The sequence below is a fragment of the Sphaerodactylus townsendi genome, linkage group LG03 (genome assembly GCF_021028975.2).
Source record: "Sphaerodactylus townsendi isolate TG3544 linkage group LG03, MPM_Stown_v2.3, whole genome shotgun sequence".
NCBI classification, from domain to species: domain Eukaryota; kingdom Metazoa; phylum Chordata; class Lepidosauria; order Squamata; family Sphaerodactylidae; genus Sphaerodactylus; species Sphaerodactylus townsendi.
In genome coordinates, this window is record NC_059427.1 from 91,079,090 (window position 1) to 91,094,742 (window position 15,653).

General features: G+C 47.4%; 1 protein-coding gene and 1 long non-coding RNA gene across 4 annotated transcripts in view; one reads left to right on the top strand and one right to left on the bottom strand.

Annotated features, from left to right (window-relative positions):
- The window catches only part of LOC125428361, a 29,059-nt gene extending 25,365 nt beyond the window's left edge, over positions 1-3,694 (top strand). Inside the window, exon 3 of the long non-coding RNA XR_007243810.1 lies at positions 915-3,694. This is a non-coding gene — a long non-coding RNA (uncharacterized LOC125428361). The remainder of the gene's footprint in view (positions 1-914) is intronic.
- SEPTIN8 (septin 8) overlaps positions 1-15,653 on the bottom strand; it is a 95,994-nt gene that overhangs the window by 32,877 nt on the left and 47,464 nt on the right. For all 3 annotated transcript variants that reach the window (XM_048488356.1, XM_048488355.1, XM_048488357.1), the window contains exons 3-4: positions 5,356-5,551; positions 3,647-3,833 (exon numbers count right to left, since the gene is read on the bottom strand). In XM_048488356.1, coding sequence (XP_048344313.1) covers positions 3,647-3,833; positions 5,356-5,551 — 383 coding nt within the window. The remainder of the gene's footprint in view (positions 1-3,646; positions 3,834-5,355; positions 5,552-15,653) is intronic.

Genomic DNA, 15,653 nt, shown 5'->3' on the forward strand with positions numbered 1-15,653 from the left:
CCTTGGACATGTGGCCAGGGGGCTCAAGCCCTAGGAAGAGCCCCCACCCCAAATGATCTAGACCGGTTTTGCCATTTAATAGTAAGCCAATCTTAAAGGACCAGAGGCAGTATTGGAGGTGGGGGGCAGAGAAAAGTGGCTCAATTTGCTTTAAAATTAAGATTAGCTTACTTCTAGGTGAGATGTGGCCAGGAGACTGAGGGCAGGGGCAAGACCAGGGAAAGCATGCTCTCTTGGGCCTGTCCCCATCCCCAGTCTCCTCCCAGCCACAGCACCACTTGCCTAGAAGTAAATTAAGCCTAATTTTAAACCAGAAGCTTTTTGTGGTGTGTGCGGCAGCAGGGGCAGCTGTAGGAGGGTGAAACATGGGCGATGTTCCCCTCCCTGCCCAAGCAGCTCACTCTTTTCCCTTTCTTTCCCTCTCCGCATTTCTCTCCCATTTCCCCCTCATTCATTTATTCATTCATTCATTCCACCCTCTCTCTCTGGATGGGGGAATACACTACTGAGTGCACTGTGTATGAATGAGATCTTGGTGTCAAGGGTGGACAGTAAGTTAAAAATAAGCATCCAGTATGATGCAGTGACAAAAAAGGCTAATGTGATCTTGGGGTGTAGAAATAGGAGAATGACACCCAGATTGCAAGAAATTGGGGGGAGTGCAGTTTGAGAGCTTGCTCTGGGCACCATTTTCTGTAGATACGCTTCTGGTAACCTTGAGCGTCAACCTGGATCTCAGTCACTAGATTTTAATACTTTTGCTTGTGACAACAATTTTAACACTTCTGCTTGTGACAACAACAGACAACACATATGTTGTCTCTTGATTTTTGAGTATTCATATCTAAAATATTCTGACAAATAAGAAATGTCCTCTAAAAGATATACCTAACTAAAATCTGTTTGCCTTACAGGAGTTCTGTGGGCATAAGAACATAAGAAGTGCCCAACCAATTATTCTGGAGGATCAACAACACCGCACAGAAGACAAGAATTTTCTCTGATATTGCCTGATGGCACCAGTATTCAGTGGCTGACTGCCTCTGAACGTGGAAGCTCCCCTCTAGTCACCATCGCTAATAGCTACTGATAAGATCTATCCTCCATAAATCTGTTTAATCCGTTTTTAAGAAGTCTATGCTGGTGGCCAGCACCACATCCTCTGGAAGCGAATTCCACATTTTAATTGGAAGCCCCAAAGCACTTCTATATTGCAAATCAAGTCTTCCTCACTCTAGCTGCTGTTGGCTCACCATCTGGTTCGCTTCTTGCCAGGATTCACTCCCAAATTACTATTTTTTTATTACTAAAATCAGATTTTTCTACAAGCCTTAAGCTCCACAGAGAACATGTGACATCATAACAGCTGGCCCTGTGGTGTGTATTTGGCTGTTCATATGGGCCTGGCCCTTTACTGTCAAATATAGGCTTGGGTCCACTGGAGCATTTTTGTGGGTGGATTTCTCCCCTCCCCACCCCCATAATGTGACTTGTTCACTTCTCCCTTCCTCTTGCAGCCCAAACGGTCTAATAAATCCAAGTCACAATGATTATAGAAGCAATACAATAAAGCAAGTGCAGATCACAAAAGCACTTTCAGATGCAGGTGCTTTTTTCTAAAATCAGAACCAAACATCTTACTAATGTGGCTAATCAGACAGAGTTAGCTTTTTAAATTCTTTTTTTTAAAGTCCCACTTCAAAAAGCCAGACATGGATCAGTTCCAGTCTGCTTCTCTTGGTTCTACGGCAGTCCCCGCCAGCTATTATTTAACTGAAGAATTCAGCTTTGAAGACAATTTTTGGCTGTCTGTTAAGTAATGAGATACAGTAGGCAACAGCTGGTTTTGAGCTTAGTTGAAAATACAAGCATGATGGAGGAGCAAACTGTGCGGAAAGATCCTCCACCCTGGGGAAGCCAATCTGACGGGCAACATTTGACATCATCACAGGAAACCCAGACAGTCTGTTTCATATCTGACATCATTTTGCTGATATCGCAAAGCTGCCCTCCTTCAACATGCAACTAATCCAACTGCCTGCCACTAAACTACATCTTTGTGAAGCAGATATTTGCTGTCAACCCAAACACCAGATCAAAACCACATCTGACAAGAAGACAAAATGAGATGGAAGTTGAGAGCATGATTTCCTACCTATCCCACATACCTCCAAGTTGGCCCTGAATGTGTCCTCTAAAAGCTCATTTCCAAACCAATCCCTGTTCCCATTAAATCACTGCATTCTTTCTATCCCAGAACAAACTTCTGTAAAATTAGAACAACAGTCTCTGAGCTTCAGAAGAGTTCTGTTCATCATCACACTACCAGGTAGTCATATACAACTACTTCAGAACCTTTGTTGGGCCAAGGCAGAACATGAACACTGTTCAGCACTGGAAACACCTTTAATTGGTTGTATTTGGGTCCATATTTCTAGCTTTGAACCTCATATCTGTGTTCTGCAACTGCCAAGTGTGGCCAAGCTGCAGTGAAAAAACTCGGCTGTTAATGTTCTCTCACCTGACTTTTCTATGTGGCTCTGCACACAGAGCATGTGCCAAATATGAAAGTAGACTGATTTAAAACATATCCCTGCCTTGCTATGTAATACAGATCTTTATGGGTGGTGAATTAGATTTGCATCCATCTAAGCAGTGGTTGTAAGTATCCAGAATAATCTCCCTTCCTCACAGACAAAAGCTAAAAAAATCCATTCAATTCACCCTGTAGCCAAAAGCAATAACAAACAGAGGAGGACTAATTTTATTTCCAACAGACTGGATGTCCCAATTAAGTTTTATATCAATAAGCAGCACTGGTTGGCTCATGTAAATAATCTTAAAGATTAAAAAGCCACACATAAGAATTTAACATGATTCTTTTGACACCAACAATCTGACCTCAAGCTCCATTCACAGCCTAAATTTCAGAAGAGTTGATTCTCTTCCTTGAGTACCATTTAAGAAACCGACAGTTATTAACCAGCAAGAATGAGCTCACTAACTGTCTCCCATAATGAAATAACTGTTTCAGCATTCCTAAGATAACATGTTGGGCTATATGTTGTCGTACATAATTGCTACTTTAGATTAACTCCAATACAGCAGCATAGACCAATGCCTACTGCATCACAACAGCAGCAACTCAAACAGAATGACTATAATGTGGTCTGACAGTGATTTATAGGGTTAACCATCATCTTATCACTTAATCTGTTAACTGTTGTTCCAATCAACATAACTGTCAGGACAAGCTTACTTTAAACAAATCCGTGATCACTAATCTGTATGTACAATAAATATTTCCCTTCCCCAACACAGCTGCTCTTCATGCATGCCTCTACTACCAGAAACTACTTCAGCATGCCAGAAAAATGGTATTTAGAATTTTTTAAATGATTATAACAATCCTAAGAATCGAAAAGTTTCCATGGTATAATTTTGAAAAGGGAGAAGCTAGCCAGAATGTTCACAAAGATGGAGAAAGAAAAAAAACACCATTGGCTTGTATCTTCTTTAAGAGAGAAGGGGACTGAAGATTCTCACAAGTTACCTGGCATCCTAAGTGCTTCCAGAAGTTGAAGGAAATAGCTATTGTTTTATCTGAAAATTAATGTTCATGGGATGTACATGCTCAAGTACATACCTTACTATCCAGTTTTTTCATGGTTACCAAATCCAAGGACTTAAGTGAGTGTCCAGTTGGAGTAATGAAGTAAAGGCAGACATGGATTCTCGTATCATGATAATTGAAGAGAGAACGACGTATTTTTAATTCTTCTTGTAAGTAGTTTTCAAATTGTGTATCAATGTAATCAACTATTGGCCTGTAACTAAAAACAAATTCAATTAGGAACCTGAATGGTACAATTTACACTTTCTGAGTTCAAGTACAGTGTTTGAAAACAAAAACAACTGTGCTAAGAATGACAAGGTCTTTTCCATCTATCAAGTTTTTTCTGAACTCAGGGGACTTAACAGTACCTTTTAAAAACTTTACCACTGCTAACAACATACTCCACCTGAAGGTAAGCTAAGATTAAGTAAAAGATGGTGTATGTAAGGAGCAATGAAATGGGTGACAGTGTGAAAATGGGTTTCAGGTCTCTGATATGCAATCATGTATTGCATTATAAGGGCAAACATGGCACACTGAACTAGATAGGACTACGGAGAGTGACAATTGATGACTATCTCACAATTCAATCAATTTTCACACATTTAAAAACTTCAGTGGTTGGTCTTTGGCAGTTAATTCTTTGGCAAAACTGAGTTTACAAGATGCTAGTTGGACCAAAATGCTTCATGGATGGAAATCAATTCTATTCTTTCACTGCCAAAAGCTGCTTGAACAAAAATTATAACTAGCATTAAAGTTTAGGAGGGTCTTCCCTCACTTGGTTGAACTTGGCTGTAGCTAAACACAAATATCTGATCCACATTCTGTGTAATTGTGAGCAACAGTGGCAATGGCTTTGCTTCAAATGAGCTGTCCTGTTGGCCCTGCTGCACGCTCCCAGTTGGCTCCCCACAGTGTTGTTGGAGGTCCCACTGACCTGCAGGAGCACAGAAGCTGCAAAGACAATGAGCGAAGAGGTGGCAAAGTTTCCTTCCTCTGGTGCAACTTTGTTTATGAAGTTTAGGAGCCAACTGATTTGCCTGAGGTGGCATTGAATCTCCAGAAATTATAACCGCTGTCTTTAAAACATTTTTGTGCCTAACAATGGGACTGGAAGAATCTATCCCAAAGCTAAGATAATCACTATCCCCAGAAAGCATTTTCAGCTACTGACATTGGATTAGTCAGTTTGTTTTCAGAAGAACAGGAGATTCAGTGAGGTTCTATAACACACACTGTGAGTTATTTTCATCATATCATCTTCCGTTTCCTTTTCTTTCTTCTTCCCTTATAGATCTTCTAATACATCTTCCCTAATATATCTCACATTATTTTTCCATAGTCGCTATTCTCTATACACAGTTAGAAGTACATATAATCTTTGGATCTACATAGTATTACACTCTGACTATTTTGAGCTTTATTTTTGTTATTCCAGTACGGGGACAGCTATATTTCAGCTAGATTTGGCCAGTATGAAACAGTAATTAACGAATATACGTAAGTGAATTTATGACAATCTGACATTTGAACAGGCATTTGAAATTCACCAGGGGCCACTTGATAATATAATAGATTGTATTGCTAGCACAATTTTCCTTGCATTTTGTCTTTATAGGAAGTTTACATTGACAGTCAGAACCTTCTTTTCTAGTTTTCTCTCTTTCTAGCCTATGTGCAAAACAGTCCTGCCAAAGCCCTTCGCTCCTTCTGCACAAAATCAGAAAGTGACTTGCCTTTCGTCTTTATTTATCTGATCCCCAAACCCCACAGCATCCACAATTGTCAGCTTCAGCTGAACATTGCTTTCCTGCAGGTCATAAGTCCGTGGCCGTAGGCGGACAACGTTCTCATAGTGACTGGCTTCCTCGGTCTCAAATGTCGTATTAAAAAGTGTGTTCATCAGTGTGGATTTCCCAATTCCAGTTTCACCTGTGGAATTTAAAAGCAACTACGTCAACTTTTTAGCACAGATTTCTCATGGTTTCAAAACAAATTAGCCAGAAAGGTCTACTGCATCCCTCAAAGAATGTTTTTAAACCTTGGGTTTTTTCTAATAAACTAAAGTATACTTCCTTTATGCACAACCCCTGCATTTTTGTGTTAATACAAATGGAAAATCCTTTTCCATGTTATCTCCTTGAAAAATTAAAAGTTTCCTTTTTCAGCTATAGCCTATATCATAATATTCAAAACAATAATTTCTACTCTTAAGAAATCGCAGGTTAGCATTTTTCTTCTGTTGCTCAAAGTGGAAGAAAAGCAACAAAAAGGCATAAAACAAAGATCATAATTTTAAAGGATACAATAACTCTCTACCACACAAAGAAACTTCATCTATACAACTTCTTTACTGTAGTCGACCCACGTGGTCAGCGCAAGAACGAGACGAGACGCGGAGATAACATCTGGTGGAGACCGCCAGCAGCGGGAGACCGGAGGTCCGTGTTCCTAGCGAATCTCCCGTCTGCCGGTTCCTGGCACCTTTTATTGTTACTCTATCGGGGGCGTGTAGGAGGGAGGACCGGGGGGAGTTCCGGGAGAGCGGGAGGTCGGGGGATCACCATGTGATGCATGATCTCATCTGGCTACGTGCGGAGAGGAGCCGCAAGCGCTCTGGAGCCTCTTTAATCCTCACCTTGGGGGCAAGACCATTGTCCCTGGCGCCCGGTGACACTTGGAGCGAAGCAGTTCATGACCCGCAACCGACTCATGGGGTGATGAGAGGGAGGGGGTGCGGTGCAATCTTTTCAGCAAGGTCGTGAGAGTCCATTGGCGTATTCCGCAACGTTTTCTACTACGTGCACTGCTGGGTCGGCAGTGCACTACTACATCTCCTCCTTTTTTACATTTTAGAAAAAGGGGGAACCTAAAATGCTAAAGGGCGATTTAAAGGGACGCTTGTCTCCTCCGCCATCTGGTCAAGCTGACCGAGCTGCTTGTGTAACATTAGAACTTGGCTGCGGGGCAAGGGAAATTCGAGGGGTTTCTTACACAGGTTACAGGCAATATTAGACACACATTGAACGAAGCAAGATCCGGATAACAAGGCACGCCAATTAAATCAATGCAGAGCTGTACAATAGCATTTCAGGTTAGAGGAATCATCTTCTTGTAGTTCACGTAATCAATTGGGAATTATCAGAAAGATCAAAGCAACACATATTATGTACATTCTCACCGCCTTTGGTAATGCAGTCAATGGCGCATCGACATCTAACGCCGCTTAACGGTTCTTGTTGTTCGAGGCTCCGGGGCATCCAGGGCAATGAAGGTGGAGTTGGTGGACTTCGCGAAGGGCACAGGCCAGTCGGCTGGCCAATAGTACAGGAAATAAGTCCGGGGCTCCTACAAGGAAGGCGAGGGAGACAGACTCCGCCTTTGGAAAGCATGCTGCATCGTGATTGTTCTGACAGGAGGGATCGAAAGGCAGAGCGGAGCGGGCGGCGAAGCGTAGTGTCCGGCCCTGGGGTGGAGCCTGGGTAGGACGCATGGTGAGGCGGTAGCAGAGAGTCCCGGCAGACAGACGGGCGGAAATGCAGCAATAAAGCAAAGTAACATAACTTCAAAAAAATCGGGCATGCAAAATAAATTTAAACAATAAACATGGCTAAAATGATACATAGGCTGGGGTGATGCACGAAAGAAGGCAACCCGTGGTTGCATTAATTCGTCCAATGCTTGGCTTTTGCTGTTTGACTACCAAAACTATTGAGTGATGGCGTTAGAGTCCATGGATCCCTAAGGATTGCAGAGAGAGCTACTGATAGTTTTTAGCGTTGTAAGTTCGGGTGATTCTTGGAGGAATGCAAGGTTGTGAAAGAAGGCGTATTCCGATAATGTCTCGAAAGTGGCTGAAAACAGCGGAGAGTTCCTTAAAGGGTTAACCTATCAGGATGTTCCCGGCTGTAAGTTCAAAATCTCCAGCCGGGGCCGGTGGGGAGGAAAGCGAGGGATGGCGGTTGTAGATGAAGATCTCCATGGGGTGCGACCGATTGGTCACCGTGGGGGCTAGTTGTATGGAGTAGCTGCTGATGGCTTGTAAAATCCGCGAATGCATAATGCCGCAGAGGCTGCAACTTTGGGATTCTTGGCTGCCTAGAGGCGTATCGTTTGCCGCAAGTGGAGTCTTCGGGTTGGCTGGATCCTCTGGATCTTCGGTCGTTCTGATGCTGATTGTAAGTCCGCTGAGGCTATGGGACGCGGTACCGTAATTCGGGGGGACCTGGTTCCATCCCTCGCAGGTGTGGCCTGGCTTCGCTTTTTAAGGCATCGTTCCTCGAGTCGGTATCGGACATGTCGGCTGGAATCCAGTTATGGAGGACCTGTAGGGAGAAGGACTGAAGCATACCCCTTCCCCAGGTTATGAGGGGGGCCGGTCCCCGCCAGGTTCGAATCTGGGGAGCTGGCGGTAGTAAACCTTGGCGTAGTGGGAGGGGATCTGACTGCCTGAAGTGTCTTTCACGGGGTGATCTGTTGCCCCGATGGTAGGGCGCAGCAGATTTAAAATGATTGATGGTGAAAGTACTTTTGAGACTGTTTGTTGTATGTGGCCTAAAATGGGGCTACCTCCCCTCTCTTTAGTTTGTCTGGCCCTAATAAAAATTTCTTTGAAGGCGATTTGCTCTCTCAACGACAAGTTCGCCCGGTGCTGTTGTAGGGAATTCGCCGTGGTGTTAGCACGCATTCCCAGTTGGTGCAGAACCGGAGCATACGGCTCATGAAGAATATATGGGCGCCAGTTGTCCGCTTTTAGGCGGAGGGGCGGCCCATGACGGTTAAGTGCAGATGCAAAGAGGTGCTGGATGACGTGATCGGTTGTTTCCACCTCGGAGTGGTGTGGGCCCAGGTGACGCATTCCTCTGGTGCAGGTAAGTACCCTATAGTTACATGTAGTGGTGCTTTCCCAGGGGCTAGGGCAGGACCAGGGTTACGTCCATTCAGCCACAAGTCATTTTGCTAGGGTTTCTCCCCTCGGGTTTACCTCCGGGGTCTGGACGAGGGCCAAGGCATGGAGCATTGAGCACAGGATTTAACGATGGATTGCAGCTCGGTTGAGAGGGATGCTACAGGATCGGGCGAGTGCTTTTGCCCCCTGGTGGAAGAAATCGTGGTGGACTGGAAGCGGGTCGGAGAAGAGGGAGGAGATGTGGGTAGCGTTGTTCGCGTAGTTGGTTCCCCTCGCTGAGGGGGGCCTTGGAGCTACGCGCGTAGGCTGGCGCATGTGGGCCTACTTAAGTATTGAGAGGTTCTGGATGCTAGTAGGTTCGCGCGAATGCTCAGGAAGAGACTCATGAGGTTTGAGCTCGATCTCGGGGCCACGAGGTCTCCGGGTAGGTGAGCCGACACGCAGCGCCCAACGCATTGGGAATCGACCAAAAGGTTGAAGGGTTGGGGAAAGTTTGGAAGGCCAGAATGGCCGCTGGGCCGAAGTTCGCTCCGCTAGGCGGAGGCTTGGGGCGGCGTGTAAGCCGGTCTGCCATTGACCATCTTTGTTGAAATGCAATGGCGCCGACGCGCTTGCCCTGGGCCGTCGGCGAAGACGGTGGCCTTGGAGTGGGACAGAGAGCCGCCAAAGGCCTAACGGGACATGGGGTAGAAGTGGAGGAGAGTGAGGCCAGGTGGGTCTGGGGGGAGGTGGAAGAAGGATCTCCCCCACGAAATCTTCTAGGAGCCAGCTGGAGGGGTGAGGAGAAGCTGCCTTCAAGAGATGCTGGAACTCTGTTCTGGTTTAGAGGCATTGACGATCTTTTCAGGGTTGTCCCACCCCACCATTACCATAGTGCGCTGGACGCCCTTGGTTGATGAGATCTGGCGTGAAAGCTGGCCGGGGGGTGGAAGAGATGATTTTTATGGGCACATCGCGCGTAAGAGTAGAGCCATTATTCGACACAAGAAGGTTTGTGGCGGCCGTGTGTAAAATCTCTAGGACCTCCGGTTGGGAGAGGGGTAGTGTCAAAGAGGAAAGAGGGAGAGAGGCTTGATCCAGTGGGGACCCGATCCACCCACCGGCGGGCTAGGACCTCCCTCACTGCCCGAAGAGGCGTGCCTTATGCCTTTGGGTGAGCGCTTGGATCCACCTGTCCCCTGGGTTTTTTAATGCGAGTGGGAGTAGCGAGAACAGTGGGGGGCTGAGCAAGAGAAGGTGGTGGTGAGGGCAAAGAAGGGACCGGACCCAGTTGAGGGTTCCCGAAAGCAGCTACGCTGCAAGCTGGAGGAGTGTGGGTGTGTCTGGGATTTGCATCTCCTGGTATGACAGGGGCGGAGTAGGAGTGGAGTGAGTCCATGCCCCAGATACAAGAATAAATGGCTCGTTTCTTTTGCACCTTTTGGGGAGCCGATGTATAGGCCACCTGACTGTTTTAATCGCGTGCGGCCAGCACTGGCGCTTTACCCACCGCGGGGGGATGGTCGGAGATGCGGCTACTAGGATATCATCATCCATGTAAATGGATGACTATATGGCTCGAGCTTTGGCGATTAAAATGGGGCTATAGAGGCGTGATGAACGGTAAGAACGTGACACATTAGCGGTGGGGCTGTTGAGCATTCCTGGGGCAATACTTTCCATTGGTATCTGGCCGCGGGCTGCTGATGATTGAAGCACCGGCAATCGCGTGAAAGCCGGAAATGTACCTTTCGGTCTCCGGGAGAGAGGGGAATACAAAAGAAACGTAATCCTTCAGGTCAGCAACAACCAGGACCTGGTAGTCCGAGGGGATAAGGTTGGGAGGTTGGGTAAACCGCGACTGAAGAAGAGGGCCCATGGGTTGGATGGCAGGCATTTACTGCTCTGAGATCCTGGTAGCATATCGCCATCGGCCACTCTTCTTTTATTACAAAAAGACAGGTGTGTTCCATGGCGATGTTGAGGCCTCCAATGTGGCTCCGCTGACCAGCTGTTCCCTCCACGAGTTGATGCAATGGCAGCTCAATTTCTCTCTGGGCAATGGTGGCCACTGTTCTACCCATACTGGGGGAAGGTCTTCGTGGGTCCATGTGAGGGGAGGGCAGTGAGGCGGGCTTACTCTGCCTTCGAGCTCTCCCATGGCAATGGGGAGGGCGCCTGAGCTGCCGCCTCGATTTCTGGGGGGCTTCCGGGTGTGGCCTGCTCCTCCTCCCTCCTCCCAGGTGCCCAAATGTGCCCCAGCCGGCCACTGGATCAGGCAGGGCCTCGGGTCACTTTGCTGATAGCCGTGCCGGGGCTGGCCCTCGCACCCTGGGGATTTCAAATCTTGGAGCCCCTCCCGGCGCTGTGTGGAGTGGGCGGCGGGATGCTCTTGGGGCGTAGGGAGCCACTTGCACGCGCCGGGTTGCCCTGCGACCAGCGGAGGCCGTTCCTGCAGGGATGCCGCCCGCCACCACCACCATGGGAGGCGTCTGCATTTGGCTCTGGGCATGGCGCAGGTCAGTGGCCCCTGCCAATAAGGGATAGTTCTTGTTTAAAAAAGGTGGAGAAGGCTCGGGGGGCGGGCCTCCCTGGGGGTCCCTTTCCCCTGGGGGGGAGACCCCCCTTCGGTGCTGGAGTTGTGTAGGTCCCCCCTACTGGGCAGCCTGCAATCTCTACCAGGAAGTGTCCGGACTGGCGGCAGTTGGGAAACATCTGCCTCCGGGGCTGTTTCCCTAGCGATGGAGAGGGCCGCGACCAGGAGGTCCGCGTGGTGGGCTAAGGACCCGATATCCTGGCAAGCCTTAAGCATGTCGGAAAGCCGTAGTTCAGGAGGTTCTTACTCTTATGGGCCTGTGATTGCTTTGCGGCACTCAGGCCGGAGTAGCGTTCTCCTTGGCAAGACGCTTTGAGGAGTTCGCCCTGAGCCTCCTCGCGTTATCAACCTGCCTCTTGAGGAGCCTTCCCGAGCCTGGCGCTCTACAAACTCCCCGGCATAGATAGGTTCTTGGGGTTTCTGCCGGATGGCGGAGAAGCTCTGTGTGGGCCGGCCAGTGAATTGGGGACCCTGACAAACGCCTTTGTAAAAGCGTTTAACTCCAGAGAGGCTGGTGCATTGTAAGGGGTGGCCTCAGGCAAGTGATAATCTGATTGTTGGGGTTACTGTAAGAAGGCAATGGGGTTTCGCAGTTGTTAAAGCTGTGCTTGGGCGGGTGTAGGCGCCGCCGGAGTAAGGCGGTCGCCCTGCTAAGGCATTGCTGGCGGAATTCGCTCTCCCAGATCACAAATTGTGCAGGGCTCAGGAGCATGCGGAAGGTGGTCTTCCAGTCGTCCGGAACCATTAAGTGACTCCTCGCGACTGCCTCGGCGCATGCTTCTCACATAGGGGCTGGTGACTCCCTGACGTCTTCCGCTTACCGCTTTTGCGAGCTCGGGTGAGGATTTCTATAGCTCATAGGGGCGGTACTTTCGACCAACCCGCCCGAAGCTATGCCATCCTCTCCCCACGGTATCTGTGAAGTGGACCGGGGCACAATGCAAGCGATATTTCCGGCATCGTCTCTCCGTCAGGGTTTTCTTTCCTCTGCAGATCGAAGTGGGCTAATACGTTCTGGCGCAGAGTTTTGAAATCCGGCGCCATTACGTGGGCATGCTTGACGGGAGGTGCAGTGAAAGCTTCTCGAAAAATGAAGGCGGAGGGCAAAGGGGAGGGGCGGCTGAACCGCTGGGAGAGTTTGAAATGTGGGTGAAGGAGCGCAGGGGGGGCAGAAGGAGGACAGGAAGCGCCCAATTTGAGTGGGATAGAGAAAATTCCGGGGTTGAAATTGAAGGTGAAAGATCGAAAAGGAGGCTGCCTACAGCAAGGGAGCCATAGGGTCTGCAGTGATGGCTGATAAAGCGACTAAAAAAACTTATTGTCTCCATCGCCAGTAGCAGCGACATCGGGCGGGCCACGAGGCTCTGTCAGCGAAGAGTGCGCCCGATGTTTTCCCCAGTCCTTAAGATTCAATGTCCCCCCCTCTGGGTACCATGGACACTGAGCTTCAATCTCCTCAACCAATTTCGCGCTAGCTCCCTTCTCTTTACGGGGACCTCTGGCCGCATTTCGTTAACGCCTTTCAGTTCGTCTAACGCAGCTTGTCATCATAAGCCCTGGCTTTCTGCAAGCTCCCAGTACTCACCGGGTGTTCCGTCTGACGAGAGAGTGTCTCTAGGACCCGGCCAGTGTCAGTTCTGGATGCGCCCGATCCAGAGAGGACAGGCGATAATTTCCGAAACGGTGGTCCCTGGATGCGCCCGATCCAGCCGGACTTCGGTATCGCCGCCCTTTCCCCAGGCACGGTATCATCGTGAGCAGGGTGGGAGGATCTCGAGGATTCCCGGGTTTCGGCACCAGCTTCTGTAGTCGACCCACGTGGTCGAAAGCGCCAAGAACGAGGCGCAGCTAGACGCCGAGATAACATCTGGTGGAGACCGCCAGCAGCGGGGAGACCGAGGAGGTCCGTGGTTCCCTAGCTTGAATATCCCGCCTGCCGGGTTCCTGGCAGCACCTTTATTGTTACTCTATCGGGGCGCAGGTGTAGGAGGGAGGGACCGGGGGGAGTTCCGGGAGAGCGGGAGGTCGGGGGATCACCATGTGATGCATGATCTCATCTGGCTACGTGCGGAGAGGAGCGTAAGCGTCTGAGCCTAATCCTCACCTGGGGGCAAGACCATTGTCCCTGCGCCCGGTGATTGAGCCAGGCAGTTCATGACCCGTGACTCATGGGGGGATGAGGAGTGGGGGTGCGGTGCGACCAGCAAGGTCGTAGGTCCATTGGCGTCCCAACGTTCTACTACGGCACTGCTGGGTCGGCAGTGCACTACTACATTTACAATATCAGATGTATTTATCAATACAGCTAAAACAGGGAGGAAACGTGCAATAATGTAATTAAGAGATACTGCAAATTCTCACTGAGAATTTACAATAATCATTTCAATAAATTCAATAATCATTTCAATACATTCATTAAATACAATAATCATTTCAATAAATTACAATAATCATTTCAATAAATTCCCAATCCACACAGACCTGTTTGACAGATGGCTGAGTACCAGAAACTCCTGCTTTGATGGTTTGTGATACAAGAATGTGTTGCAAACAGAGCTGGCAGAGTTGGAAGGGCAAGTGGGAACCGAACTGAAGAATATTTGCTCTGGGCTACAGCTGGCAGAGACTCTGACTTGTGAAATAGCAGAGCCGTGTTGTCAGAGAGGCAATGAGGTGTGTGTATATTTTGAAACATGAGTTAACAAAACCTTTCAAAGCTGGCTCAGGCCCATTAATAACAGAGATTCTTTCAAGACATTCCAAGCCTAATGCTTTCCTTTTGATTTAAGGCCTTTATCCTTAATCCCTTCACCACACCCACAATGCTGCATCAGCAACATTTATGCTTAGACTTCTTGTCCAAATTTGCTTAAGAATTGATCTTATATATCTGTGACATTAATCTGTGAGAATAAGAGCAGAGAGTTGGACTTCTTTTGAAACCTCAAATTCAACATCAATGGTTTGTTTTTGTTTTGTTTTGTTTTTGCATGTAACGTATTGGAGAATCATCTCAGAGGTGGAGAATAAGTACTGGAAGAGAATGAGAAGTGAAATTTGAAATCCGCACTCTCCTTTGGATTAATTAGTCCAATCCTATAATTCTCCCTCGTGGTGCTGTCACAGCAAGCAACATTTGTTCAACATTTGCTTTAGTGCAGGGGGAAAAAAACTTAGAAACTATGCTTCCTTTGTTTAATTTAGGCAAGCAGAAAGATGCAATGCAAAAAACTAGAGGCTCAAAGTCAATAAAAAAGAAAGAAAATTCTAATATAAGTATAGCTTTCAACATACACCTAGAATGCACTCTCTTCACCCCCAGATACTTAAATGAGCACCAAAAGCACTTAGGCAAAAATATTAATTCAAAGCTTTTCAAGTGATGTCTTTTCTGATATTCCCAGACTGGACTCTGCTAAATTATGAGAATGGAAGGCATTTATTAAATGTTTGCTTCCTCTAAATCTGAAAAAAGGAAATGAAACACAAGAATTTGACCTTGTAAATCGGTCAACTCTCTAGAGACCCCAGCCAGAACATGTTCCCACTGCTGATAAAAACAAAGGTAGTAGCCACTAAAGCATCAAAAAACAAAAAGGCTTGAATTATTCCAACCTGATTACAATTATACAACCCTGAAATTAATGTGTTCCTCTGAAATCAATGAAAAACAGAGGCACTTTTATCAAAATATGGCTAAGCAGGTAAGCAAGTACGTGATTGCCCACGAATATCCATGTACAGTTAATTTGGCAACTAAAAAAGAAGGCCTAATTTTACAAAGACGGCTGCAATGTGGAAAGAAGCCTTTGTTAATTAACATCTGTAGAAATCAGTACATAGTAGACCATAAACTAAACGTGAGTCAGCAGTGTGATGTGGCGGCCAAGAAAGCCAATGCGATTTTGGGCTGCATCAATAGGAGTATAGTGTCAAGATCGAGGGATGTAATTGTACCTCTCTATTCTGCATTGGTAAGACCACACCTGGAACTGGTCCAGAGGAGGGCAACTAAAATGATAAAAGGTCTGGAGTCCATGCCCTATGAAGAAAGGCTTAGGGAGCTGGGGATTTTTAGTCTGGAGAAACGTAGGTTAAGGGCGGACATGATAGCTATGTTTAAATATCTGAAGGGATACCATGCCAAAGATGGAGCAAGCTTGTTTTCTGCTGCCTCAGAGACTAGGGCATGGAGTAATGGATTCAAGGTGCAGGAAAAGAGATGCCACCTAAACATTAGGAAGAACTTCCTGACCGTCAGGGCTGTTCGACAGTGGAATTCAGTGCCTCAGAGAGTGGTGGAGTCTCCTTCTTTGGAGGTTTTTAAACAGAGGCTGGATGAACATATGTTGGGAGTGCTTTGATTGTGTGTTCCTGCATTGCAGGGGGTTGGACTTGATGGCCCTTGTGGTCTCTTCCAACTTGATGATTCTATGATTCATTCCTGTCACCCAGCAAGTCCTTTTTAAAAGTGGGTAGAACTTGATGGGGCTTTTATTCAGCAGTGCTTCTGATTCCCTGTGCAGATTACTGTTAACCAGAGCTTCTGC